The sequence below is a fragment of the Mastigoproctus giganteus genome, chromosome 7 (assembly GCF_048544385.1).
Source record: "Mastigoproctus giganteus isolate SK-2022 chromosome 7, ASM4854438v1, whole genome shotgun sequence".
Classification (NCBI taxonomy): domain Eukaryota; kingdom Metazoa; phylum Arthropoda; class Arachnida; order Uropygi; family Thelyphonidae; genus Mastigoproctus; species Mastigoproctus giganteus.
In genome coordinates this window covers 169,739,168-169,767,117 of record NC_143581.1, presented here as the reverse complement: position 1 = coordinate 169,767,117, position 27,950 = coordinate 169,739,168, and the positions used below count along the sequence as shown (strand labels likewise).

At 37.1% G+C, this 27,950-nt stretch overlaps 1 protein-coding gene across 1 annotated transcript in view; it reads right to left on the bottom strand.

Annotated features, from left to right (window-relative positions):
* Window positions 1–27,950, bottom strand: part of LOC150083325 (basigin-like) — a 218,123-nt gene that overhangs the window by 25,036 nt on the left and 165,137 nt on the right. The window contains exons 9-10 of the mRNA XM_090377977.1: window positions 13,608–13,721; window positions 3,871–4,047 (exon numbers count right to left, since the gene is read on the bottom strand). Of these exons, the coding sequence (XP_090234103.1) occupies window positions 3,871–4,047; window positions 13,608–13,721 (291 nt within the window). The remainder of the gene's footprint in view (window positions 1–3,870; window positions 4,048–13,607; window positions 13,722–27,950) is intronic.

The window sequence follows — 27,950 nt, the reverse complement described above, 5'->3', positions numbered from 1 at the left end:
GCTGAATTCTTTGGTGATTCAGAGTAGCTGCTGGAGTTGTTTTTGGTTACCATGTAGAGCATGGTGTCATTCAGGTTTTTCCTTCCTTCTGTGAGGGTATATCTATACTTGTTGTTGTTGAGCATGGTGGATAGTGGGTTGAGTGCTACACACAACCACAGTGGTCTCAGGGCATCTCCTTGTAAGATTCCTCTCCTGATGGAGATTGGTCTGGTTGTGATGTTCTCAACCTTGTTAGTTGCACTCCATTTCACCATGGTTGCTTCTAGGAAGTTTGCCATTGTCAGATTGATTTTGTAGATCTTCTGCATCTCTGTTAGCCAGCTATGAGATATGGAGTTGAAGGCCTTGCAGTAATTGATGTAGGCCTTGTAGAATTTGCAGTGCTTCATGTAGGCTTGCTCTATAACTGTGCCATCAATGGTTAATTGCTCCTTGCATCCCTTCTGCTGCTTGGCCATGATGTTCTGGCTCTCCAAGTGGTCTGATATCTTCTTAGTTATGCAGCTGGTCAGAATCTTGTACGTCATTGGGAGACAAATGATCAGGCTGTATTTCGCTGGGTTTCTTGTATCTTGGTCCTTAGCTTTCAAGTATGTGATTCCCTCAGTAAGAAAAGTTGGGATTGTCTCCGGGCGACTTATCATTTGAGTGAACTGCTCTGCTAGGTGTTTGTGTGAGCAAGTGAACTTCTCGTACCAGTAGTTGTGGATGTTATCCATTCCTGCGGTTTGCCAGTTGTGTTATTATTATTACTTTTCATTTATCTATGTTTAATGCTAAACTTCAACTGCCATTTTTCAGTCAATCGGCTTAATTTGTTTAGATCTTATTGCAGCAACTTTCCACGATTACAGTCATTAACCACCCTGCCAACCTTAGCATCATCTGCAAACTTAAGCCTGATATAATTCATCGATATCATTAATAAATATAGAAAACAACAATGGGCCAAGCACAGAACCCTTTGGGATCCTCTAATAACAGTAGTCCATGAAGAGCAGTGTCCATTAATAACCACTCTGTCTTCTCCCACTCAACCATCCCTTTATCCAGAATAGTAACTTGCCCCCATTTTACAGCAGTCTTTTATGTGCAACAGTATCAAAAACTTTCCTGAAATCAAAGTATGTGATATCAAAATTATTTTTTGCATCCAGTTCCTTTGTTACTGCATTATAATATCTAAACAGATTGGCCTGACAAGATCGCCCCTTAACAAATCCAAGCTATGACTGCATCATAAGTGCATTCCTGTCTAGATGCTCTTGCATTCTTCTTTAACCAGTGACACCAATATTTTCCTTAGAACAGAAGTTAAGCAAACAGGTCTGTAATTACTCATGTCACCCTCTGATCTTCCTTTGTGAACTGCGAATACATTTGTATATCTCCAGTCCACTGGGATCTCTTCTGAATCCAAAGACATTCTCATAATTATGGCAAAAGGTTTGCTGGCCCCCTTTACTGTTTTGCTTAATATAATTGGATAGATCCTATCCACCCACCATTGTCCTTTGTATCACCAGATAATTTATATGCATACCATACATTTTTCTTCTCAGCCAAAAATCTCATCAGTTCATCTGATACCCAATTAGGTCTAAGACTGGTATGAAAATCCTAATAGCTTCTATGATTATTTTCCTCAATGTTTCCCATTTAGAATTTGCTGCTTGCAATATCATCAGATGGTCTCACGTTAGAGAATTTAAAAATTGTCTGAGACCACTGTAGTCACTCTTATGGAAGTAAAAGCCCTTCCCTTTACCTTTGACAGTAGTTAAGGCTTTACGTGAGTTCCACATCAGCACATTGCGATCATTCCCACAAAGGTCTTTTACTATTTGCAGGTTCTTAATGCATAAAGAGTCACTGCTGATAATCAGAATGAGAGTATTACTTCCTCTTGTGGAAGTAACATCATTGTGGGCTTTATGTAGGTCACTGTAGTGATTGCCGTGGAGTGCCTTCGTTGCCCATCTTTCTGTCTTTGTTTCTTCTGTCTATGCGAGTAGTATTTCCTTGTAAAGGTTGAGCAGTGTATGCCATTTGTCTATCTTCCTTAAGGCTTGGTAGATGGGTGTTCTTCTGGAAATATTTCCCCAGATTCTTAATTAACTTCTTCATTTTATAAAATATTTAAGGGCAAAGGCCTCATGCTACGAGGTAGAATGACTAACATGTAGGTTAGTGCAAATGCATCATTTTAACATAGCTATCTACCAAAGTAGTTAAATTAATTAATTAAATTGGCATCATTTTGGTTATATCTCATATTGTGAATGCCTTCACAACAAGTTGCCATGGTATTGTACTACATCAAATAAATAACACTTCACCAGTGGAGAAGACTATTGTTATTTATTCTCGGTGGACACCACCACCCAGATAGCACCGTTTCAAAGCTTGGCTTCTCTTCAGTGGGTGGGAAGGTACCCTGGTGTTGCAATAATGACAACTCAGTTATGAGGTATAATACCATGGCAACTTGGTGTGAAGGCATTCACAATATGAGATATAACCAAAACGATGCCAATTTAATTAATTAATTTAACTACTTTGGTAGATAGCTATGTTAAAATGATGCATTTGCACTAACCTACATTAGTCATTCTACTTCGTAGCATGAGGCCTTTGCCCTTAAATACTTTATAGTCTATATCACTACACACCATCAGGCATCTCTCATGTTGTGAAGATATACTTCATAACTGGGTTGTCACTATTGTAACACCAGGGTACCTGCCCACCCACTGAAGAGAAGCCAAAAAGCTTTGAAACGGTGCCATCTGGGTGGTGGTATCTGCTGAGAATAAATAACAATAGTCTTCTCCACTGGTGGTGTTATTTATTCGATGTAGTACAATACCATGGCAACTTGTTGTGAAAGCATTCACAATATGAGATATAACCAAAACAATGTCAATTTAATGAATTAATTTAACTACTTTGGTAAAAAGCTATGTTAAAATGATGCATTTGCACTAACCTATATGTTAAACTTCTTAATTTTTTAAATGCAGTCTTTCAGGTCTCTCCTACTTCCTTTCCGGCTTATGGTCAGTCTCTCAACGGTCAAATCTGAGTGGTGTTGATGGCTCTTGGTCATAATGACCAAGAGGCCTTGACCTCCTTGTGTTCAAACTGTTGAGCTTGCATCATCCCCAGATATTTGTAGGTCTCTCCCTTTGTCATGGCTTTAACCTCTTCAGCAGTCTTCAACTGGTAGTTTTGGCCAACTGAATTTCTATGATATCAGTGCCGAACTCTTCAGTGATCTGTAGTAGCTGTTGGAGTTGATTCTCAGTTTCCACGAAAGTTTGATGTCATCCATGTAGATCGGGTGAGAGAGGGTGCAATCCTTCCTTCCTTTAAGATTATATCTGTACTTGCTGTTGTTGATCGTGGTGGACACAGGGAATCTTCCTGGAAGATTCCTCTTTGGGTGAGGATCTGTCTGGCCATGATGTTCGCGACCTTGATGGTGGTCCTCCATTTTGTCATGGTTGTTATTGTTGTTATGTTGATACTACATTTATATGTTTAGATAAGTTTAGTTGAATTTAAGGTTGTAGAAATTTTCATTCTTTTTAACAGCATGCAATGAAAGGATGTAGATATCAAAAAATAAATCAAGTGTGCAGTTTTTCAACTTACATATAAACCACTGCTTCATAAACACTGTAAAAAAGCTTAAAAAAATGTTATTTAGCAAAATATTGATGAGAAATGAAAAATAGCCTCCAAAAAAAAAAAAAAAAAAAAGATGCTGATTTTAGTGCTCTTTGGGTCTGGTCCCTTTCACAGAACTACAATGGGCATTTACTTATAATGGCATTTATTATATCCACATGGAATGAAGCTTACCTTTTACCCTAACTAAAATAGTGGAATTGGAACTACTAATTCCATTGTCTGCCTCACAAGTGTAATAATCTCTATCATCAAAATCCAACTCTTCGATTATGAGAATAGCATCCTGTATTCCATTTTCATCAGGTTCAAATTTGATGTGAGTGTCTGATTTGTTAATTTCATCAGATCCTAAAATAAAAAAAATATATATCTACAGAGTATTCTTTAATCCTATTCATTAAAAATTTCTTATATAAATATTTCAATGTCTGATAAGAAAATATATATCAATCTTAGCGATAAAAATCACACTGTGTGCCACAGTAGGAATGAAATTTAATTCAGCAGTAAAGAAATGATATAGCACATTACAGAAGCAAAGGCTCTTATTTTGTCACTGCTTTCACAATCTCTTTTCTAAAAAAACATTAAAGATGCAATGTACAAATGAAAATGATTCCTAAGGTTACTATTTGCAGGACTGCCAACATTCTGTAAGGTTTGTTTGTTATTTGGTTTTTAGGTTATTGTTATTTTTTGGTTTTTAGGAGCATTAGCAACTAAGGCCATATTGCTCCGGGGATATGCGGTGGTCATTCCCTGACCTTTCCGCATCCTCCGTATTTGGTGGTGACGGGCTCGAACCCCGGTCTAATCAAGAAGCGTGTGCAACGCACTGCTGCTCCTTCCCACCTGGCTACGGAGGTGCCTATTCTGTAAGGATGTGGGTTATTAGACTGCAAGAAATATTATTCAACATGAGTAATTCATTTATTTAATCCATAAGTTGTACCCTTGATTTATACATTTATATCACTATTTTCAATTTTTTTGCCAAAAATTTTTTTGCCCCCCCTCCCCATTTTTTATTTGGCAAAATAAAAAATGGGGAGGGGGGACAGAACAGTCGCAGCTGGATTTGACACATATGGCAAAACACAAAATCTATTTACCCACCTCATCACACTATACTACTTGTTAAACTGCTTATAATAATCCGCTTATTGAGATATACTTCCAAAATCACAGTAGCGAAGTGGCTGAATTGCACAATTTGGTGACAAAAGGGATTATTTGATTATGTAATTTTATAATCAAAAATTTAACTTACTTAATTCTAATTAATATCAAACTCAGCTCCTCAAAATCTTTTTAAATGATGTCTCTGTAGATATAGAATTTGAGTGTACAATCAAAAACAAACATAGTTAAGAACTTTAAATATATATATATATATATATATATATCTGATAATTTAAAATAATATGATATTTAAAATAACATCAGCCAGTAGTACGGCAATAATACAGAGCGAAACAGAACGCAAAATAATACAAAATAAAGAAACAGGGAAGGGAAAGTAGAGATAGTAGAAACCAAGGTAGTCAATAATCCCCTATATAATTTAGTCAATTAAGCAATTAAACGTAATTAATAAACAAGATACAAATTTAAAATAATGCCAATTATAAATAATTTAGCGGCACCCCCCTAGAAGGTACCAGTTCCAAAAGACGTGAAATATCACCAAAAAAGGTTAAAGAAACTACCAAAAATAAAATATCAAAATAATAAATCAAAACAATAGACTGACCATTATGCCCCATATCGACAGAGGACCACGAGGCCATTAATGGTCATGGAATCGCTGCATTTCAATCGTCATACAAATCATCGCAAAGGCAGAAATATCGAAGAACCAAACCACCTCTCCATTCTCCGATAGATGAACCAATGCAGAGGATCTGCATGGCGGTGGTCCTTATGCAGCGAAAAAATAATCTATAGAACAGACAGCACTCCCGATCAGAGCCACACCACTGACACAATGCAAGCCCAACCAGCCTATATAATAGAAAGGAAAAGAATAGATGGTCTATTGTTTGTCTATTGTTTTGATTTATTATTTTGATATTTTATTTTTGGTAGTTTCTTTAACCTTTTTTGGTGATATTTCACGTCTTTTGGAACTGGTACCTTCTAGGGGGGTGCCGCTAAATTATTTATAATTGGCATTATTTTAAATTTGTATCTTGTTTATTAATTACGTTTAATTGCTTAATTGACTAAATTATATAGGGGATTATTGACTACCTTGGTTTCTACTATCTCTACTTTCCCTTCCCTGTTTCTTTATTTTGTATTATTTTGCGTTCTGTTTCGCTCTGTATTATTGCCGTACTACTGGCTGATGTTATTTTAAATATCATATTATTTTAAATTATCAGATATAATTGAGCATCATGTGGGGGATGTGCAATTGCTGCCTCTGATGATAGCCATATAGCCATAATTATTTATTTTTATTACTTTTGTCTAATTTTTACTTTACATAATATAAATTAGGGTAGTAGTGGGTTGATATGCTAAATAGCAGCGCCTGTGCCGCCATCTATTCTTTTCCTTTCTATTATATAGGCTGGTTGGGCTTGCATTGTGTCAGTGGTGTGGCTCTGATCGGGAGTGCTGTCTGTTCTATAGATTATTTTTTCGCTGCATAAGGACCACCGCCATGCAGATCCTCTGCATTGGTTCATCTATCGGAGAATGGAGAGGTGGTTTGGTTCTTCGATATTTCTGCCTTTGCGATGATTTGTATGACGATTGAAATGCAGCGATTCCATGACCATTAATGGCCTCGTGGTCCTCTGTCGATATGGGGCATAATGGTCAGTCTATTGTTTTGATTTATTATTTTGATATTTTATTTTTGGTAGTTTCTTTAACCTTTTTTGGTGATATTTCACGTCTTTTGGAACTGGTACCTTCTAGGGGGGTGCCGCTAAATTATTTATAATTGGCATTATTTTAAATTTGTATCTTGTTTATTAATTACGTTTAATTGCTTAATTGACTAAATTATATAGGGGATTATTGACTACCTTGGTTTCTACTATCTCTACTTTCCCTTCCCTGTTTCTTTATTTTGTATTATTTTGCGTTCTGTTTCGCTCTGTATTATTGCCGTACTACTGGCTGATGTTATTTTAAATATCATATTATTTTAAATTATCAGATATAATTGAGCATCATGTGGGGGATGTGCAATTGCTGCCTCTGATGATAGCCATATAGCCATAATTATTTATTTTTATTACTTTTGTCTAATTTTTACTTTACATAACATATTATATATATATATATATATATATATAAAAGAGGTGCTATCCAAAAGTTCCCGAAATGTATTTATAAAATAAATTTGATTCACCCTGGGTCTTATTTGCAACTGTCACCTTTGAAGTAGTTCTCTCAAGAGTGTAAACGCCGATCCCATCGTTCTCCAATCATTTGAATGCGTCCTGAAAGTCCTCCTCCATCACAGTGTTCAGCACTGCCTGCGATTCGGTTTGGATATCCTCTAAGCTGTCAAATCTTCAACCTTTCAGCTTGATTTTCATTCTTTCAAAGAGGAAGAAGTTGCAGGAGACAATTTTCATGTTGTTGAAAGCCAAAAACTGTACCACAGTGAGAGATGTGTGGGCTGGTGTGTTGTTGTGACGAAGGACCCAGTTCTTTGTGTGCCACTTCTCTGTATGTTTCCTCCTAATGGCTTCCCTTAACCCCCTCAGAATGTCGCAGTAGAACTTTGCATTTACAGTCTGGTGAGGAGGGACGAATTCCTTACGGATAATCTCATCAATGTCCAAAAAACAGATCAACATGGACTTCACATTGCTCTTCACTTGTTGGGCTTTCTTTGGTCAGGGCAAAGATGGGCTCTTCCACTTTAATGATTGTTGCTTGGTTTCTCTGTCATACCCAACTCTCATCACCAGTCACGACTGTAGAAAAGAAGTTTTGATCACTCCTGGCCCATTCTTGAAGATCTCTGCTAACTTCCATGCGATGCTGCTTTTGGTCTTCACTCAGTAACCATGGCACGAATTGGCCACAATCCTTCTCATGTTCAACGCTCATTACAAAATCTGCTGACACGTGCTATATGATAGTCCTACAATGCCACAAATGTCGTGGATGGTCCACCTGCAGTCTTCTGCAACATTTTCCGGGGTGGTGTTCGATGATGGATGCCCAGAGCGATTGTCGTCATCAACTGACATTTGACGCAAGCACATTGCTCTCTCACATCAGCCATCGCAACAATTCCAAACTATGCAAAATACACAGCCAAAGAACTGCAAATAAATATTCAATGACTCTATCCAGCCTGACACCATGTGGCACACCGATTCGCAAAGGATGCATGCAGTGTTACCTAGCCCCACAAGTCTGTACTAGACGTAGTTCCTGCGCAACATTCAAATTTTGGGAACTTTTGGGTAGCACCTTGTATATATTTAATAATGTAATGTTATATTATTACATATAATCCATAGTATTTTTTTACATATAATGTTTCTAATCCTTGTTCTCTTCAGTAACATGCTGTATAGTCTTCTGTTGTTTATAATTTCCAGTCCTAATATGTAGTTACAATGTAATAAAGATGAATAGTGCACACTGTGATTTCATGAAGTTTATTTCTCCTGTGTTGTTATTCAACAACTACAAAGTTATAGATCAACACCTTTCAAAGTTTGCCTACTTAGAATTAATCTGCACTAAGTTTCAGCAAAACATTATATTCATATTATTATTATTAGCCATATGGTGCAAGTAAGCCTGAGGCTTATGCTGCACCAGCTGAAAAAAAAAAAAATTCTGAATTACCCTGTTTTCATTCCCACATTTATATGCAGGAAACTCTAGGAAAATTTTAGAAGAGAAGGCATAAGTATATTATAAGAAAAATATACAGGTGGGTACAGTTAAATAGCTAGTGCTGTCTATAGCCAAGTCTAATATAACTGTATTAAGAGGAAAATTTAGTATAGGTAGAATCTCAGTCGTGAAGACTCCAGTCAGATACTTGAGATATGTCCCTCAGGTTACGTATCTTGGTGTTATTACAGTTGAAAGATTGACCTTTCCCTCCATGTTAAGTATGTTAAAGGAGAAATAAAAATTAGCATATGCCAAGATAAGGTGGATAGTGGGAGTACAATAAGGAGTGAAGTGGGGGGGGGGATACCTTAGATAAGAGATCTAAGGAGGATACCCTTAGATCTCTTATCTAAGGGTATCTTTTTGCTAATAATTACCTATGCAGGATGTGCATTGGGATACCATACAGAGGAGCATAGTATAGTACAGTATGGAGGCATTTAATATCTGCACAGAGACTTGGCCTTCTGGCAGTATCCCAAGCTTGCAGAACCATTTCAAATGATGCACTACATGTGCTAGCTGGGAGAGAACCTGCCAATCTCATAGTGATTAAGAAGTATTTGGAGTACACAGCAATGTGGACTAAACCTAAAGAACTGTCTTGTCGCAATGAAAATATACAATATGGAACACAAGTTTTAAAAGAGGAAAAGAAAAGGATACAAAACGAGATTGAGAATATATGGCAGGAGAGACAGAATGGTTCTGATAAATGAAGAGTCATTTGAGACTGTCTGTTTTATGAAAATGAAAGCATGTATGTGGCATGACCTGGTTCTGTATGTTACTTTTATGATATCAGGACACAGAGTGAAATCCAGGCTGCATGATTTGGGAATAGAATATATTTGGATTTCAAGAAAGCTTTTGATATGTTGCACATGGAAGACTGCTGTACAAATTGGAGCAGTATGGCATTAAGGGCAAGTTGCTGCTATGGTTAAAAGGATGGCTGAGTGGGAGAAGACAGCGAGTGGTAATCAATGGACACTGCTCTTCGTAGACTAATGTTATTAGTGGAGTCCCCCCAGGGTTCGGTGTTGTGCCCATTGTTGTTTTCCATATTTATCAAAGATAATGAAGGTATATCAGGCTTCATATCCAAGTTTGCTGATGATATGAAGATTGGCAGGATTGTTAATGACAGTATGCTACTGGAACAGGATCTAGAAAAGTTGGGCAGATGGGCTGAGAAGCGGCAACTAAAGTTTAACATTCATAAATGCAAAGTACTGCACATGGGTAGCAGTAACCCCAGTGTAACGTACCAACTGTGCAGTAATCAAGGTAGTGGAGAATAATAAAGACCTGGGGGTAATTGTGCAGTCAGATATGAAGTTTTCTGTGCAGTGAAGACAGGCTGCCAGAGCAGGTCATGGGGTCTTGTCAATGATATACAGGAATTTTGCTAGCAGGGATAAGGAGGTGATTAACTCCTTGTATAAAGCAATGGTCAGGCCACACCTTGAGTACTGCATACAGGTCTGGAGGCCTCATTTTAAGAAGGATGTAGAATTGCTAGAATGAGTAGAGAGAAGGGCAACAAGACTGGTAAGGGGAACAAAGGGGTGCGCTTATGAAGAAAGTCTTCAGTTCTGCAAATTTCAATGTCTAGATACTAGGATTGATTTTTGATTTGGTAGTTGTTGGCGCATCAGCTTCTGTAGCCATATTGCACCTCCCAAGGTTTTTGCAGTACTTTGATCCAAGCCCAAGGCGGGAATCGAACCCGCGACCTTTGGGTTGCCGAGCAGGTACTTTACCCACTCGGCTAGCCCGGTCGGCGTCTAGATACTAGGCACCTGTGAGATAATCTGATTGAGGTGGTTATAGCTTTGAATGGATTGAGAAACAATGCTGATGGAATTTTTCCTCATACTCAGACCACACACGAGTGGGCACAAACCAAATTGAAGGATGGTTGCAAAATTGATAGGCAGACGTTTACCTTTAAAAAGCCGGTGATTGATTCCTGGAATCAATTTTCATCTGTTGTTGTGGAAGTTAATAGTTTAATAAAAATTCAAGGAAGAACTAGACAAACTATTGGAGGAAATAGGTGAAATTGGAGGTGTATTTTTTATTTTTATTTTTGGCTAATACTGTTTAAACTTGCTTCCTTGCATCATTATCCACTGTTAATGCTAACTATTACTTTTTCATTTCAAGCTTACTTCTAGTAGATGGCAGCACCAACAATCATCTCATAGGAGGTGTTTATCCCTTTGTATAAGGCAATGGTCAGGCCACACCTTGAATACTACACACAGGTCTGGAGGGCTCATTTTAGGAAGGTTACACAGCTGCTGGAATGAGTACAGACAAAGATTGGTGATCTGATAGAGGTATTTAAGGCTTTAATTTATTGAGCAAGCTCCATGCTGATGGGATTCTTGCTCAGATTACACACTAGACATAAATTCAAATTGAGGAAAGACAGTTACAGAATAGATGTGCAGCAATTTGACTTTTTAACCAGCGGGTGGTTGATTGCTGGAACAAACTTCCATCTGTTGTTGTGGAAGTCGATAGCTTAAATAAATCGAGCAGTGTGGCATTGGAGGCAAATTGCTGCTATGGATAAAGGGGTGATTGAGGGGGAGAAGACAGAGAGTGGTAATCAATGGACACTGCCCATCGTGGACTAATGTTATTGGTGAAGTCCCTCAGGGTTCAGTGTTGGGTCCATTACTGTTTTCTGTATTTATAAATGATACTGATGATGGTATATCAGGCTTAGTGTCCAAGTTTGCAGACGATACAAAGGTTGGCAGGGTTGTCAAGGACACTACTGACACTATGTTGCTGCAACAGGATCTGGAAAGGTTGAACAGATGGGCTGAGAGGTGGCAAATGAAGTTTAACATTGACAAATGTAAAGTACTACATATGGGAAACAGCAACCCCAGAGCAACGTATCAACTCTGTGGTACTACACTGACAGTGGTAGAGAATGAAAGGACCTGGGGGTAATTGTGCAGGCAGATATGAAGTTCTCTGAACAGTGCAGACGGGCTGCAAGAGTAGCTCATGGTGTCTTGTCAATGATATACAGGAATTTTTCTAGCAGGGATAAGGAGGTGATTATTCCTTTGTATAAGGCAATGGTCAGGCCACACCTTGAGTACTGTATACAGGTCTGGAAGCCTCATTTCAAGAAGGATGTAGAGCTGCTGGAATGAGTACAGAGAAGGGCAACAAGATTAGTGAATAGAACAAAGGGGTACTCTTACGAAGAAAGGCTTAAGTTTTGCAAATTACAGTGTCTGGAGACTAGGCACCAGCGAGGTGATCTGATAGAGGTGTATAAAGCCTTGAATGTTTTGAGCATGCTCAATACTGATGGGATTCTTTCTCTTGCTCAGAATAATCACCTGAGAGGGCATAAATTCAAATTGTAGGATAGATGTGTGGAAATTTGCCTTTAGACAGCGTGTGGTTGGTTGGTGGAACAGACTTCCATCCCTTGTCGTGGAAGTCTGTTCCATCAACAGACTTCCACGACAAGGAAGTCTGTTGGTGGAACAGACTTCCTTGTCCGTGTTGATAGCCTAAATAAATTTAAGGCTCAGCTGGACAGGTATTTCGAACGAACGGAGGGGTGAAGTGGGGTTTTTTTTTTTTTTTTGGCTGATGCTGCATAAGCTTGCTTTCTTGCATCATATGCCTCTACTAATGCTAATGCTAAATTCAAGTAAGAACTGGATAAACTTTTGAAGTGAATGGATAGGTAGTGCTAAGTTTTGTTTGATTACTTAGCTGATGCTAAGTAGGCAAACAATAGCCACTGAAAGGGTCAGGAGTGGAGGCATACTCCTTTTATCAAGTGAGTCTCACATATATGTGAGATTGAATCTGAGAGATAAAAAGTTAGATAGTAAAGGCCTTCTTCCCCAATGGCAGGGTCAGTAACTCTACTACAAGGTCTAAGAGATTTAGTCAATGGCAGAGAGTAAGTAGTCAGTCATTAAGAAGAGAATGTCATTTTTTAAAGTTTTTAAATTGTATGCGATTGTTTTTTGTAAGAGTTCCTAAAGCAGATGAAGCTATGGTTCAGATAGTGTGCTTTAACGGAGGGAAACTAAATTGAAAAAATGAACAAAAATTCCTGGATGATATGGGAATGTGATGGATGGCATGTTGCTCTCTTTCTTCTTGGAGAGGGGTAGGGATGGATCCAGGTGTCTGGGAATAGTGTGAAATATCAGTCTATTAACAAAACCATGTCAGCAGCAATTATGATGAAGAATTTTTCTGATTATAGCTACATAACTTGTGGACTCTCAAGATAAAGCCAACTCATTATGCCTGCCTCAGCAATTATGGTATAAACTGAGTTGAAGTTGAGAATGGTTCTAGTATCACCACACTGACAATCATTGTCATAGTTCAGTCTTCCAGTAAACTGTGATCATGAAGTACTCTCTGCTGTAGCCTAGAACAATAATAACAAATTAATATTGACCACCACTAAACTTCTCTCTGGCTCTTTTCTTTTCTGAATTTACATCACCCTGAATTTTATTACTTGATAAAGTTTGCTGATATTATGTTCATGATTATTATATTCATTAATAAAGACTTAGGAAAAATAACTGTCTTAAAACAATTTTTATTGCCTAGTTTCACCTTCCAGTAAACTGTGGTAATGAAGGACTCTCTGCTGTGGCCTAGAACAACAATAATAATAAATTAATATTGTTCACCATTAAAATTATCTCTGGCTCCTTTCACTTCTGAATTTTATTTTATTTTATTTTATTATTTTATTTTTTTCTTGATAGTTATTGGCACATCGGCTTCTGTGGCCATAATGCACCTCCCAAGGTTTTTGCAGTACTTTGATCCAAGCCCAAGGCGGGATTCGAACCCGCAAACTTTGGGTTGCCAGGCAGGCGCTTTACCCACCCGGCTAGCCCGGTCGGCTCCGAATTTTAAATCCACTAATAGAGAATTATGAAAAATAACTGTCTTAAAACAATTTGAGACTGTTGACATTTAATTTTATATCAACATACCTTTATACCATGTTATATCTGGAGGTGGCTTTCCTTTTGTCTTGCAATATAATGTCAGTTTATCACCTTGTACCAGATTCATTGATTTATGAAATGGATCAACCTCTACTACAGCTATATAAAGAAATATATAGTTGAAATATTTAAAATCATAATTCTAGTGTCTAACCAATTTTTATTTTGCAGATTCTAAATTTACAAAAAAATTAAGAAATTATTTAAAAATTTATAATACTGCAACTAAATACAATCATAAAATCAACATCAACCCTCAACTACATCATACAGGGTGTTTCAAAAACAGCTTTACAATGTTGAAAGTGTATATAAATTTATTCAGAGGATGTACACAATGTTTTGAAATGTCAGAATGTAGCAAAGCACTTCAAGTTTTACCTTGGATAGTTATGGTTCAATGTGACTTCCATTTGTAATGCGGCAGACATCCCACCTGTAGTCAATTTCTTGCCATGCGGCATAGCATCTCTGGTGTCACTTCTACAACTGAGGCAGTAATTCGAGTTCGGAGTGTAAGATTCAGGGAACGAGGTGGCCATGCTATTGACCCCTTGACCAATCAATGGACCTGGGAAACAGGTTTTGAGGTGCTTACACACTTCTACAAGGTAATGAGGGGGTGCGCTGTCTTGCTAGAAGTGATTGTGTCCTTCTTGGTCATCTTCATCAATTTGTGGAATGAGGAACTGTTGGAGCATGTCTAGATACACGATACCGGTAATGGTCTTCTCCGCAAAAAAGGAGCCGTACACTTTTTCTTTGCTGAGGGTGCAAAACATGTTTACCTTTGGGCTGCCACGAACATGTTCCAGGGAGGCATGTGGATTTTCGGTGTTCCAAGTCGTGCAATTGTGGGTGTTAACCTTACCAGTGACATGAAACATGCTCTCATCACTGAAAATTACAGAGTCCAGATATCTCTCATAGTCTTCTTTCTGATGCAACATTTTTATACAGAATTCTTATGAACCAGCTCATCTGTATTCGTAAGGTGTTGCATTATGGATAATTTGAAAGCCTTTTAAGTGTAAATGTTTTCGTAATACTCGACACACAGTCACATGTAGAATGCCACTTTCCCGAGATGCACGTCGCATTGACTTTTGTGAACTTTGAACGAAACTATCCCTAACCCTTTCCACGACATCATCAGGAACACATGGCCAACCAGGTGACTTGGCAAGGAGCACAGAACATCTAGTCTCAACAAAATTCTTGTGCCAACTGTACATTGTAGGTCTACAGGGAGGTTCCTTGTGATACTGAGTGCGAAATTTCCTTTGAACTTGTGTAGCAGGCTTTGTTTCTTCGAAGCAAAACACACAATGAGCCTACTCTGGACCTGTGAAAGCTGCCATCTTGATCTCAATTGCCCAGGAGCGCTTGTGGTGGTAATATTGGGTCCTACAGTCGACATGCATTACACTTGAAGTGTATTGCTACATTCTGACATTTCAGTTTATTATGTACATCCTCTAAATAAATTTATATGCTCTTTAAAAGTTGTAAAGCTGTTTTTGAAACACCCTGTAGTTTATATAGTTTGGGGACAACATAAATTATCACAAGCATCAATTAATAAGAAAAAATATAGTACAACCTAACAAACCCAGATATACCTGACACCTAGACAGGTGTCAGGGGACAAATATAACACCTGCATTACACGTTAACCATGTAATTCTGGTGTTACAATGTATGTTATAACGTACGTTACATTATGTATAACACAAAGTAATGTATAATGTATGTTATACGTTAAATCCACAAAAAAAAAATTAACCAGTTTTTTTTTTCAATTTTTAAACATGAATACAACAAAATGACTATTAAGCAAGCAATTTCATTATTTCCATTTTTTTTTTTTTTATTACTATTATTTTAGTTTTATTACTTTGCTGCCAGTGGACAAAATGGGTTAAATGTTTTAAATGACAAATGCACTGATAGTTCTTTTTCAATAATTTTTTTTTTGCACTTTAAAATTATTAAATAGTAATACTTAAACTCTCAATTTCTTATAATGATCCCACATTTCCAAACAAGACATGCTTACAGGGAATCCAATTTACAGCATAGCATATAAATAAGGAACAATTTCTGATACATAATCACACATGCAAATATAATATCATTAAAATGATGTCATGTAGTTGAGGTCCTGTAAGTTTTGTATTCCATGAGCTTCATAAAGGAGTATGTTTACAACTCTTTTACAATAGGTGATATTCTAATTTTACACTCCAATGATTTGTTTACATTAGCAAGCACAAAAATCTCCCTTTCAATTTACAGTTAATGCCACAAAACAACCAACAAAGCTTAATTAGAATAAAATATATCACCATTAAATACTGAATTTCTTTTCTGAAAGGTGTAACTATTATAAACTTTTTTCAAAAGACAAACTCTATGGCATAAACATGAATATATGCAGAGCTGAATGGTGGTGATTTCTAAAATCCAATTCAAAACATGGGAATACAGAGCTGTGTAAAATTTAACTAATTGCAATGTAAAGTTTTAACTTCACAAAGAATACACTTTTCTATACCATTATAGCAAAAAAAGAAAAAAAACCAGTCTCCTGCCCACTCAACAGGTACCTTTTGAGTTATGCAATTAAAATATTCTTGGAAATCATAGGCGAACATCGACCTTGTGAGATAATTTTCTAAGCAAATAGTGCAATACAGCTGGCTAACGTTCTGGATCAATACTAAGGGATCTCCTCCACCTCGAGAACATACTATCTTGGGTTACAAACAACTAAATTTTGTAATACAGCAGTATAATTATCAAGAGCTAACCTGCAGTCAGTAGCAGCAACTTATAAAATATACAAAGCATTCATCAATTCATGTGCACTTTGCATTATGCCTTGAGCAGTTTTTGCCTTTCTAAAAGCGAAACTAACCTTGAAAATAATTCATTTACAAATATTTATAACTCAATATACCAGGTGGTTATAAAATAAGTTTCCTCTATTCAGGAGACCATAGTGTCAAAACGGTTAGAGATAGTGCTGTGAAAATCGGTGGGTATGTCATTTAGGGTATGGAGAAGTGATTTGTAGAAGAAAAAAATTAGTTCGAATTTCTGCCATGTTTGGCACTGCAAACATGAGATGGAATACTTAACTTAGGATTAGATTTTAATATCAGAACTTAGGAATCTACAGATATTGTTCTATGTGTTTTCCTTCACTTGAGATGACATTCTGAAAACAGAGGACTAGTGCGACAGTTTCGCATAGCGTCTCATTGGGGATGTTGGCTACGTGCTATTTAATGCTTGCTTTCAAATTGAAAAGCTTCTGTATGCTGCCACGGTAAACTCTCTTTCAGGTATCCCCACAGCCAGAAATCACAGGAACTGAGATCTGCTGATCGGGCTGGCCAGAACTGCGGAAAGTCTCTAGAAATGATGTGATTATTTCCGAATGTTGAAAGAAGCGGTTCCTTCACTTGTTGACCAATGTGGGGAGGAGCACCATCTTGCATGAACACTACGATCTCCAGGCACTGACTTTCTTGTAAAGCGGGAATAATGTGATCCCTTAGAAGAGTGCAGTACTGTGCACTAGTTACCGTATATCTTATGGGGCCACAAGGTGTAGACTCTTCAAAGAACAATGGTCCGATTATAAACTCTGCTGTGAATCCATACCATACTGTTACGTATGGACTTTCTAGTGGTCTTTCATGCACAGCAGATGGACGAGATGTTTTCCATATTTGGCAGTTTTGCGCATTCGCAGCCCCACGAAGAGTGAAATATGCCTCATCAGACCTCAAGATCATTCGAGCCCATGTATCGTCAAGTTCCATACGAGCCAGAAATCGTAAAGTCTATTCGTTGTTGCTGATCACAAGACTTTAGTTCTTGCACTTCGTGAATCTTGTACGGGAACCAGCATAAAATTATTCGAAGCACTTTAAGTACAGTAGACCAAGGAAGGTTCAAGTCTCTTGACACTACTGACTGGTAGTATTTTGAACTCTGACTTGGAGGCCACTGCAACCGTCACTTCATCCACTACCTCAATTCTGATACATGGTCTCCTGCCTGGAATTACACCTAATTTGAAGCGACTGGGGTAACTACCCAGTTGCTTCAAATTTCTTTATTAGTTTTTGAAGCCCCACTGATGTCAAAGGTCCTTTATGCAAACCTTTAAGTTTCTGATAGTCACGTAGTGCTGCATTAGCATTACTTTTATTCTGGTAGTACAGTTTTACTAAAAGAGCATGTTCCTTTTTTGTAAGAGCCATAATGGTTATTGATGGTAGCAGTGGCCTTTTTGCTTTTATCTAACAGGATATCATTTGCAGGTGCTAGTCCAGCAGGTCTTTTAACTTGCCACAAATACCCATAGAGGCAACTTATTCCAATGATTAACAACCTGCTGACCAAAGGAAAAAACTTTCCATAATTTGGTCTATAACCTCCTCTCTTCTTAATTTGAATTTATGCCCCTTGGTTCTAGTGTCACTTAATACTGTGAAAATTTCCCTACCATTCTTTATACTGCCACACCTCCACAGCCTTATAAATTTCAATCAGATCCTTTCTGAGATACCTAGTTATCAAACTCTGAAAGCCAACATATTCAAAAGTTTCTCCTCATAAAGATGCCCTTTTGTCAGTCTCACAAGATGTGCTGCCTATCTTTGGAGCCCTCTTAAGAAGCTTGATATTGTTTTTTTTCTTTCCTCCCTCAAATCTACAAGAAATTGCTTCATAAATCACTGATAGGACACCACGGATCTTCCCTTACACTTGCCTACACAGAGAATTTTATGCCTTTCTGTATTGTTTCTTCATAAAATCTGGGTTCAATCAGTGAGGAAAAGGGCAAGTGAATCCACAAAGATATAAACAAGGAGAAAAGATACCAAGCAAGGTGAAATGTAAGCATTATGGCAAAATACTGATTATTTTTGAAAAGGGAGACATCTGGCATAATACATAAAAGAAACCCCCTCCCCACAAAAAACGTTTATTTGAGACTAAAAGGGCTACAATTCATTCCAAGAAACTGGATGAATTGGCATTAGCATTAACTTTTCTGTTAACATTCTTCTATTTTTTCACTTTAACTGAAGAAAATAGAAGAATAAAAATAATATTTTTAATTTTTATTCTTCTATTTTAATTAATAAATGAAATAAAATATGCAAAAAGCTTTTCCTTTTTCCCACAATTTGGGGAAAATCCTTATGTGGAGGCCAGTTTTGAAATCAGTGTAGCAATTGTTTTTTTTTTTTTTTTTTTTTTTAGGAGCATTAGCAACTAAGGCCATATTGCTCCGGGATATGCGGTGGTCATTCCCTGACCTTTTCGCATCCTCCGTATTTGGTGACGGGCTCAAACCCCGGTCTAATCAAGAAGCATGTGCTACACACTGCTGCTCCTTCCCACCTGGCTATGGAAGTGCCTCCAGTGTAGCAATCTTGGGGGAGATGTATTAGAAGAGAAGTCCTATTCTTCAAGTTTCAAATTGTAGGCTTGTATTATTACTTTTCTTCTTCTTCTTCTTTAATAATTCTCAGCCACAGGCTGCAATGGATTTGCCTCTTATTTATATAGTCTTGTGCAGGGTAAAACACAGTCACCATGGCAACTGGTATTCTACAGATTGGTCTAGAGGCTGTGAGGTTGACCTGACAATTATTTGTTTTATGATTGCAGCAATCTATATCATTTAAGGATTGGCATGACTTTTGAACAAAGGTATAATTTGATGGACTCTGTATATATTTTTTTTTTTTTTAGGAGCATTAGCAACTAAGGCCATATTGCTCCGGGGATATGCGGTGGTCATTCACTGACCTTTCCGCATCCTTGGTGGCTCACGGGCTCGAACCCCGGTCTAATCAAGAAGCATGTGCTACGCACTGCTGCTCCTGCCCACCTGGCTACGGAGGTGCCGACTCTGTATATAGATGCTAAACTAAAGACAGTTACACTGTGGAATGAATCTTATTGGGTGAATGGATGTCACAAAGAAAAGAATTATAACCAATCATGTACAACTGTAGTTAGTGTAGTGCAGAAAATAAAGTTATCTGTGAAGCATTTCATAATCACTTTCTTATTCAACATCAATATATCAAACTTAACATTTTTTAAATGATCAGGAAAAAAATAATAAATATAAAGTTGTTGTTGTTGTTGTTATTATTTGGTTTTTAGGAGCATTAACAACTAAGGCCATATTGCTCCGGAGATATGTGGTGATCGTTCTCTGACCTTTCCGCATCCTCTGTGGTCACGGGCTTGAAACCCGGTCTAATCAAGAAGCATGTGTTACGCACTGCTGCTCCTGCCCACCTGGCTACAGAGGTGCCATAAATAAATATAAAGAGTGCCCATTTTTATAAATGAACAGTCTTTTCAAAGCATATGGTTTCCCCATGAAAGGTTATTACATAAACTGAGCAAATAGTGGTTACTGGTAAGATCCTTCTTTAGATCAAAGGCAGGCTAAAGAATAGCAGCTAGAGAGTAGTCATAAATGGACATTCCTCAGGGTGAATCAGTGTAGCAAGTAGAGCTCCCCAGGGATCAGTATTGGGGCAACTTCTGTTTCTCAATTTCCTTAATGACAATGACAAGTGGTCATTAAGGAAATTGAGAACCAATCTAAGTTTCCTTAGATTGATTGACAAGTGGTCTGAAAAAAGCCAACAGAATTTAATGCTTCTAAATGTAATGTATTGCATATGGGAACAGGAATCCAGGAGTTATTTATAAGCTGGGTGGGGAGGGGGGAGATAGAGAAGTTAAAAGTGGTTCAGGATGAAAAAGACTTAGGGGTTACATTCATTCAGACACAAAATGTTCCACACAGGGTAAACAAGTAGCTTGGAAGGCATATTGTGTCCTGTCTATGATATATAGGACCACTGCAAGTAGAGAAAAGGATGCCATTCTACTTTTATATAAGATGATGTGACTTCATTTAGAATTCTGTGTTCAGGTCTGGAGAACATACTAGAAGAAAAACCTAGAGCTTCTAGAAAGGATTCAAAGAAGGGCAACTGAATTAGTGAGAATGACTGAGAAGAGGTTCCCACATGTCACACGTATGAAATGGTAATTTTCCATTTACTAAATATGATTGACTTTAAACTTGATTTCAATAAATCATATATGACAACTTTAAAGATGAAAGAATAACCTTAGTAAACAAACATTCTGGTATATATTAAATTTGAAGCATGCAAATTCAGTCTGTCATAACAACTGCCAAAAAACAATCTTTAAATAAAGCTAAATAAATCTACTCTATAGCAGCCAGTGGATTAAAACTAGTTTTTTTAAATAAGCTACTAATGTTATCACAAAAGAACTTATCATTCCCACATTCAACAATATTTCATAACCAATTTAAAGTCTTTAGTGCATGTTCAATATTTCTTTTTTCAAAATAGAAAAATAAATGGGAGCATTGAAAATTTGGTTTCCTAAAGGTTCCTTTCTGTGCTTATGGTATTCCTAAACATTTATGTTTTCACTGGGAAAAAATTTAAAAAAAATGTATTTATAAAAATTGTAAAATGGCCACCAACACAGATTAAAATTTTCTTGTTTTTCTTTCACTGTTCAAAATCAACACAGAATTTACTTCAGAAGGATATACTATAGGCTTATCCTTTTTTTTTTCTATTCAGTTGCTCTATACCTTTAAAGGAAGTTTTATTCATGCTCTTATTAAAACATAAGCAACAGGTAACATTCTTTTAATAGGTAAATTGACCAAAATGGCTGAACTGTTCTATTGTTCAAAATGCATAAACTACACCACAAAAAACACTTATCATTCACTGTTAAATGTTACTTCATATCTATTTTTCCATTCTTTACTTGTCCTTTTAACTTTACATTGTTGTTTTATTAACTCATTATTTTATTTTATTAAATTATAATTTAATCCTTTGGATAAAAGTGAAATTTGATCCTGCAATTGTGTATACGAGGAAAGATTTGTAACCTGTTGATATGTCAGCATGTTCAGTGAGAGGGTGTTCGTGCACTAGCTGAAGCATTCTGATTGTCACATTGTAACCATGTGGGGGAGGGCAACAACTCCGTATGCACTTGGTCAAAAGCTCGCGAGCACATGTTTGAACTCATATGAACCTGTCTTGATACCACTGATAATGTATTCAATTTGTTAATGTGTCTGTTTTTTTTTATTTCTGTGGCCTATGCTTCACGTAGCAAATCTAAGGAGGTCTTAAATACAGACCAATTGTTTAGATGTAGATAATTTTTTAATTTGTTATGAAGTTTCCTAACATAGGAAAGATATTTTTGTTTATTGGAATACCGAGATTTTAAGGCTACTTTAATTATATTACACGATGTGATAGTTGCTTTATGGCCAAAATTTTATGATTTAAATTGACCCTGGCAAATTTATGAATGATGTTGTTTTGAAGGCAATATTTTAGGAAAGAAATAGGGTACATTTTGGCAGAGTATCTTATTGTTAATCTAATGTAATTATGCACCAAGATGCTGAAAAAATCTCCCATAATTGTGTGTATCGATAGGTTTTGCCATAGAGAGAAAGGAAGTGAATGAAATAGTCAACAAGAGTATAAAATGAATTTGACAGTATATAACAGAGCTGTGATGCTCAATACATTCAACATTAATATCGATATTTGTAGAACAATAAGAGAAATTTACCTCAATATGATACTTTTATCCAAAGGATTAAATTATAATTTGCCACCTCGCAAGCTACCTACAAAACAGTTTGTAATAGATATTGATATCACATACTTGGATCTTTGTAATGTTCCACAAAAAGATTTATTTATTCAACAAGTTAACCAAGTGGCAAATAACATAAAAGACATGTGACTTCCTAAACTGAACAGACAAGAAAGTTCAGCTTTATGTGAACTTCGGAAAAATAAAGATATTATTATTCGGCTTCCTATTAAGGAAATTTTTACTTAATTGAACTTTTAGTTGAAGCCAACTATATCACCTTTTGAGACAAAGTATACAAACAAATTTTTAGTTTCCCAATGGGATTGAGTCTAAGCAGCTTAATATCGGTGTATCTCTCAACAATTGAGCTTATACACTTGATTCCTTTTCTACACCGTATCACTATGGGAGGTATTTAGACTGTGTTCTTGTTATTACTGATAGTAGAACTATTCAAGACATTTTACATTCATTTAATAATATTCATCCTAGACTCAGTTTTATATTGGAAAGGGAAAATATGGATACTAAGTCAGTAAATTTTTTAAATTTCACGCTTACTCAGGATGGGAATAAAATCCAGTTTAACATCTATCGTAAACCAACAAACACTGGTATACTTCTACATTATAACAGCTATCATCTGTTCACATAAAAAAAAAAAAAAAATGTATCATCTTTAATCAGTTTCTCAATGCCTATAAATATTCAACAATGGAATCTGCTTTAGATTCTGAAATACAGATATTAACCAGCCTGAATTAGGGTACAAGCTAAGGACAGGATACAAAAAACTATGCCAACTAACAATAGTAACATCAAAAAATACTTTATTAGCATTAATAGAGGCATATGATACAAGAAAGCAAGCTCATACAGTATCAGCCAAAAAAAAAAAAAAAAAACCTTTCCTATTTCACCCATCCATTCGCTCCAAATGTTTGTATAGTTCTGCCTTGACTTTTTTTAAGCTACCTACTTCTACGACAGATGGAAGTTTGTTCCAGAATCAATCACCCACTGGCTAAAGGCAAACTTCTGCACATCTATTCAACAACTGTCTTACCTCAATTTGAATTTATATCCCCCCCATGCGATTAATCTGGACAAGAGGAAGAATTCCATCACCACTGAGCATCTCCAACCATTCAAGGCCTTATACACCACAATCAGATCACCTCGCAGGTGCCTAGTCTCCAAACACTGTAATTTGCATTAGTTAGCCTTTCTTCGTAAGAGCAACCCCTTGTTCTTTCATTAATCATGTTGCCCTTCTCTGTACTCATTCCAGCAGCTCAACATCCTTCCTAAAATGAGGCCTCCAGACATACAGTACTCAAGGTGTGGCCTGACCATTGCCTTATACAGGGGTAATCACCTCCTTATTCCTGCCAGAAAAATTCCTGTATTTCATTGACAAAACACCATGAGCTACTCTTGCAGACCATCTCCTGCTCAGAAAACTTCATACCTGACTGCACAATTACCCCCAGGTCCTTTTCATTCTCTACAAACCTGAGTGTAGTACCACACAGTTGATATGTTGGATTTTTTTTTTTTTTTTTGAAAACTCCAAACACGAGAGGTATTAGAACTTATAGTACTCAGTACTGTGCATGGGTTGGGGGTTGAGAAGATGAAAGAAGATATTTGTTGATATTACACTTAGCCGACCGGGCTAGCCGAGTGGGTAAAGTACCTGCCCGGCAACCCAAAAGGTCGCGGGTTCGATTCCCGCCTCGGGCTTGGATCAAAGTACTGCAAAAACCTTGGGAGGTGCAATATGGCCACAGAAGCCGATGCGCCAACAACTACCAAATCAAAAAAAAAAAAAAAAGAAAAAAAAAAAGATATTACACTTGAACTTCTGTAGACTGTAATTTTGAGGAAATACTTGTGAAGGAAGGTTGTTCCAGAAAACGGCAGTTGAATGAATAAACGAGGAAGATGAAAAGTTGGTTCTGTGAGTTTGAAGTTGGACAGTAAATGGATATTGGCTGGTGGCGGTACGTGTTCAGATTGTTTTGAAAGAGAGAGCGGGAATTGCAGAAGCCAATTCGGAAGAACAGTGCCCATGGAAGTATCTGTAGAAAAGGCATGCAGCAGAAACAGTACATCTTCTGGTTAATGGATAACCAACTATAAGACAGAGAGTGGAGAGACTCTGTTAGAGATGAGTCACTAATTAACCTAACTGTCCCTGATATGGGAACAATATTCATGGTAGGGTGGATTTGCAATTTGTACAGAGTGAACAGCTGTTTCGAAAAAAAGTAATGCTGGGACCAAAAGAGAAAACAAAGTTTTTTAGATGCAGAGGAAACAATATTTGTAATGTGCTTGTGCCAAGAGATATTACAAGTCAGGGTAATCCCCAAAAGAGATATATCATCTTTCCGAGAAATGGCAGTGACACCAAAGATGAGCAGAAGAATCCTTTTTGCGAGATTAAAAGGACTGAAATCAACTAAGTTGTCTTAGCCCCACTGGAGAATTACCTGTAGATCGGCATTTAAGGAATTGGTAGTGGATATACGATCACTCATCGGTGAAGACAGGATATTAGACATGGAAAAGGAATTAGAAAATGTGAATTGGAATATCATCGGTTTGGCTGAAACAACAAGAAGAAATGAATCACTTATAAGTTTATCAAGTGGAAATCTGCTGTACACCAATGGAAACAGTGAAAGGAGTGAAGGTGGAGTTGGGTTTCTAGTCCATAAACATTTTAAAAACAACATTTTGGAATTCAAAGGTACATCACCAAGGGTGTCAAGACTAATACTCAAGATTTCTAAGAGGTACAAGCTAAAGATTATAATGATTTATGCATCAACATCGAGCCATGATGATGAAGAGGTTGAAGAAATGTACGCCGAAATTGAGTCTTCTAGATGAGCAGAAAACCCACTACACTATTATTATGGGGGACTTCAATGCTAAGGTTGGAAAAAGGCAAAACAGCGCAGAAAGAGGAACTATAGGAAATTTTGGAATTGGTGAAAGAAATAAAAGAGGTGAAAGACTTGTGGAATTTGCAGAATCTCAAGGACTGTCAGTAATGAACACTTTTTTCAAGAAAAGGGTGAACAGAAAGTGGACATGGAAGAGTCCAAATGGATTAACAACTAATGAAATCGACTTCATCCTCACTAAATGAAGATATATTGTGAATGATGTTACCGTCCTGAATAAGGTAAATGTTGGAAGTGATCACAGAATGGTAAGATGTACACTTGATATAGATGTAGGAAAGGAAAGGAAAAAACTGACTTGAGTAAATAATACAAAGGTCTTTGAGATAACAGAGGAGGAAAAAAGGCAGTATGTACTGGAACTCAAGAACAAGTTTGAGCTTCTGCAGACTGCTCAGGACCAAGATATCGATGAGAAATATTACAACTTTCTGAAAGTGATAAAGCCCAAGAAACCTATAGGGAAACAGAAATCCAAAGAAGAAAAAATTAGTCAAGAAACACTTGTCATGATGAACCGAAGACGACAAATGAAGAGCAAGAAAAACACTGACAGGGAGAAAATTGAGTATACTGAGTTATGCAAAGCCATTAGAAAGAGACTCATAGAGGACATAAGAAGATTTAACACAAGAAAAGTAGAACAAGGATTAAGGGGAAATCAAAGGATTTAAATCAGCAGCCATGAGCAGTAATACAGAAAGACAAATGATACTGAAACTGAAGAATAGCGATGGTGTACTTATAAACAGCAGAGAAGGCATAATTCAAATAGCAGAAGACTACTATAGAGAATTATACAAGGAGCGAGGGAATGATACCAGCAGTGGGGAAGATGGATTGCAAAGTAGCAACACATACGACATACCTGATATTCTTCCTGATGAGGTAGAACATGCATTGAAGAAAATGAAGAATCGGAAAGCCCGGGGGAAGATGAAGTTACTGTAGAGTTGTTAAAATTGGGAGGAAGAGACATAACACAAAAACTGGCAAGGCTCTTCACAAAGTGCATTAGAAAAGGTGTGACGCCTAAGCAGTGGAATAATGCAATCATAGTTTTGCTGCATAAGAAAGAAGATAAATCAGAAATTGGAAATTATAGACCAATTAGCTTGTTATCCCACATCTACAAGTTGTTCACAAGGGTCATTACTAACAGATTAGAAAGAATACTTGATGAGAATCAACCGAAAGAGCAAGCTGGCGTTAGGATAGGATTCTCAACTATGGATCACCTTCACGTAATATCACAGCTAATGGAGAAGACAAGGCATAGATACCCCATATATTATGATTTTGAAGAAAATATATGAGAGTGCTACCTCCTTTATTAGACTAGACAAAGACAGTAGCAAATTTAAAATCGAGAAAGGAGTTCGACAAGGAGACAATATCTCTGAAGCTGTTTACTGCTGCCCTTGAGGAAGCTTTCAGAAGATCAGACTGGTCGCAGAAAGGAGTCAATGTGAACGGAGAGTACCTAAACCATTTACGATTTGCAGATGACATTGTGGTTATAAGCCATGATCCCAAAGAATTAGAGGAAAATCTTAATCAGTTATGCACAGTTAGTAAGGATTTTGGACTAAATATGAATATGGCTAAAACAAAAGTAATGATGAACAAGTATGCCACGGAAAGGGAAATAATGATTGAAGGAGCAGTAATTGAAAAGGTGGAGTTATATACTTATCTGGGACAAGTTATTAGCTGTAATAATGATAAATGGCTGGAAGTCAAGAGAAGAATAAATTTTGGATGGATAGCATTCAGGAAATATAGTCACATACTGAAGAGCAATATCCCAGTTTGTATGAAACGTAAAATAATGAATCAATGTATATTCCCCACCATGACTTATGGAAGTGAAACTTGGGCACTCACCAAAAGAATGGAAGAGAAGCTGAGAACTACACAGCAAAGAATGGAACAAATTATATTGGGAATCAGACTGTTAGATAAGAAGAGAAACACATGGATTAGGCAGCAAACTCAAGTAAAGGACATTCTTATCAAAACTAAAGAACTAAAATGGTCTTGGGCAGGACACATAGCTTGAAGACATGATGACAGATGGACTAAAAAAATAACAGAATGGTACCAAAGAGGAGCTAGAAGAAAACCTGGAAGAAAAGGCGGAGATGGATAGATGAAATTCATGAGTTTTTGGGTAGTAAATTGATGGCCAGTGCTCAAAACAGAAGGAACTGGAAAGTTGCTGGAGAGGCCTTCATCCTGCAGTGGATTGAAAATGGCTGATGATGATGATTCGAGAAGTTTAAGCTGATTGAGCAGGGCAAGGTTTCTCAAAACTGGAAAGTGGAATGCAATGTGCTGTCATCAGCAAAACTATGGATAGTATTTCTGGTCAATGGAAGAAGGTCATTAATATACAAAAGGAAAAGAGTGGGGGAAAGAACTGAACCTTGGGCGACACCGGCATTAGTGGAGAAGTTAGAAGACAGAAGAGTTAGAAGAGCTATCTATCATCACCCTCAGTGAGAAGTCAGAGAGAAAACCGGATAACCAATTGCACAAAATAGTTGCCAAACCATAAGATGGAAGCTTGTTTAGAAGACCTTTATTGCCAAACATCGTTGAAAGCCTTTGA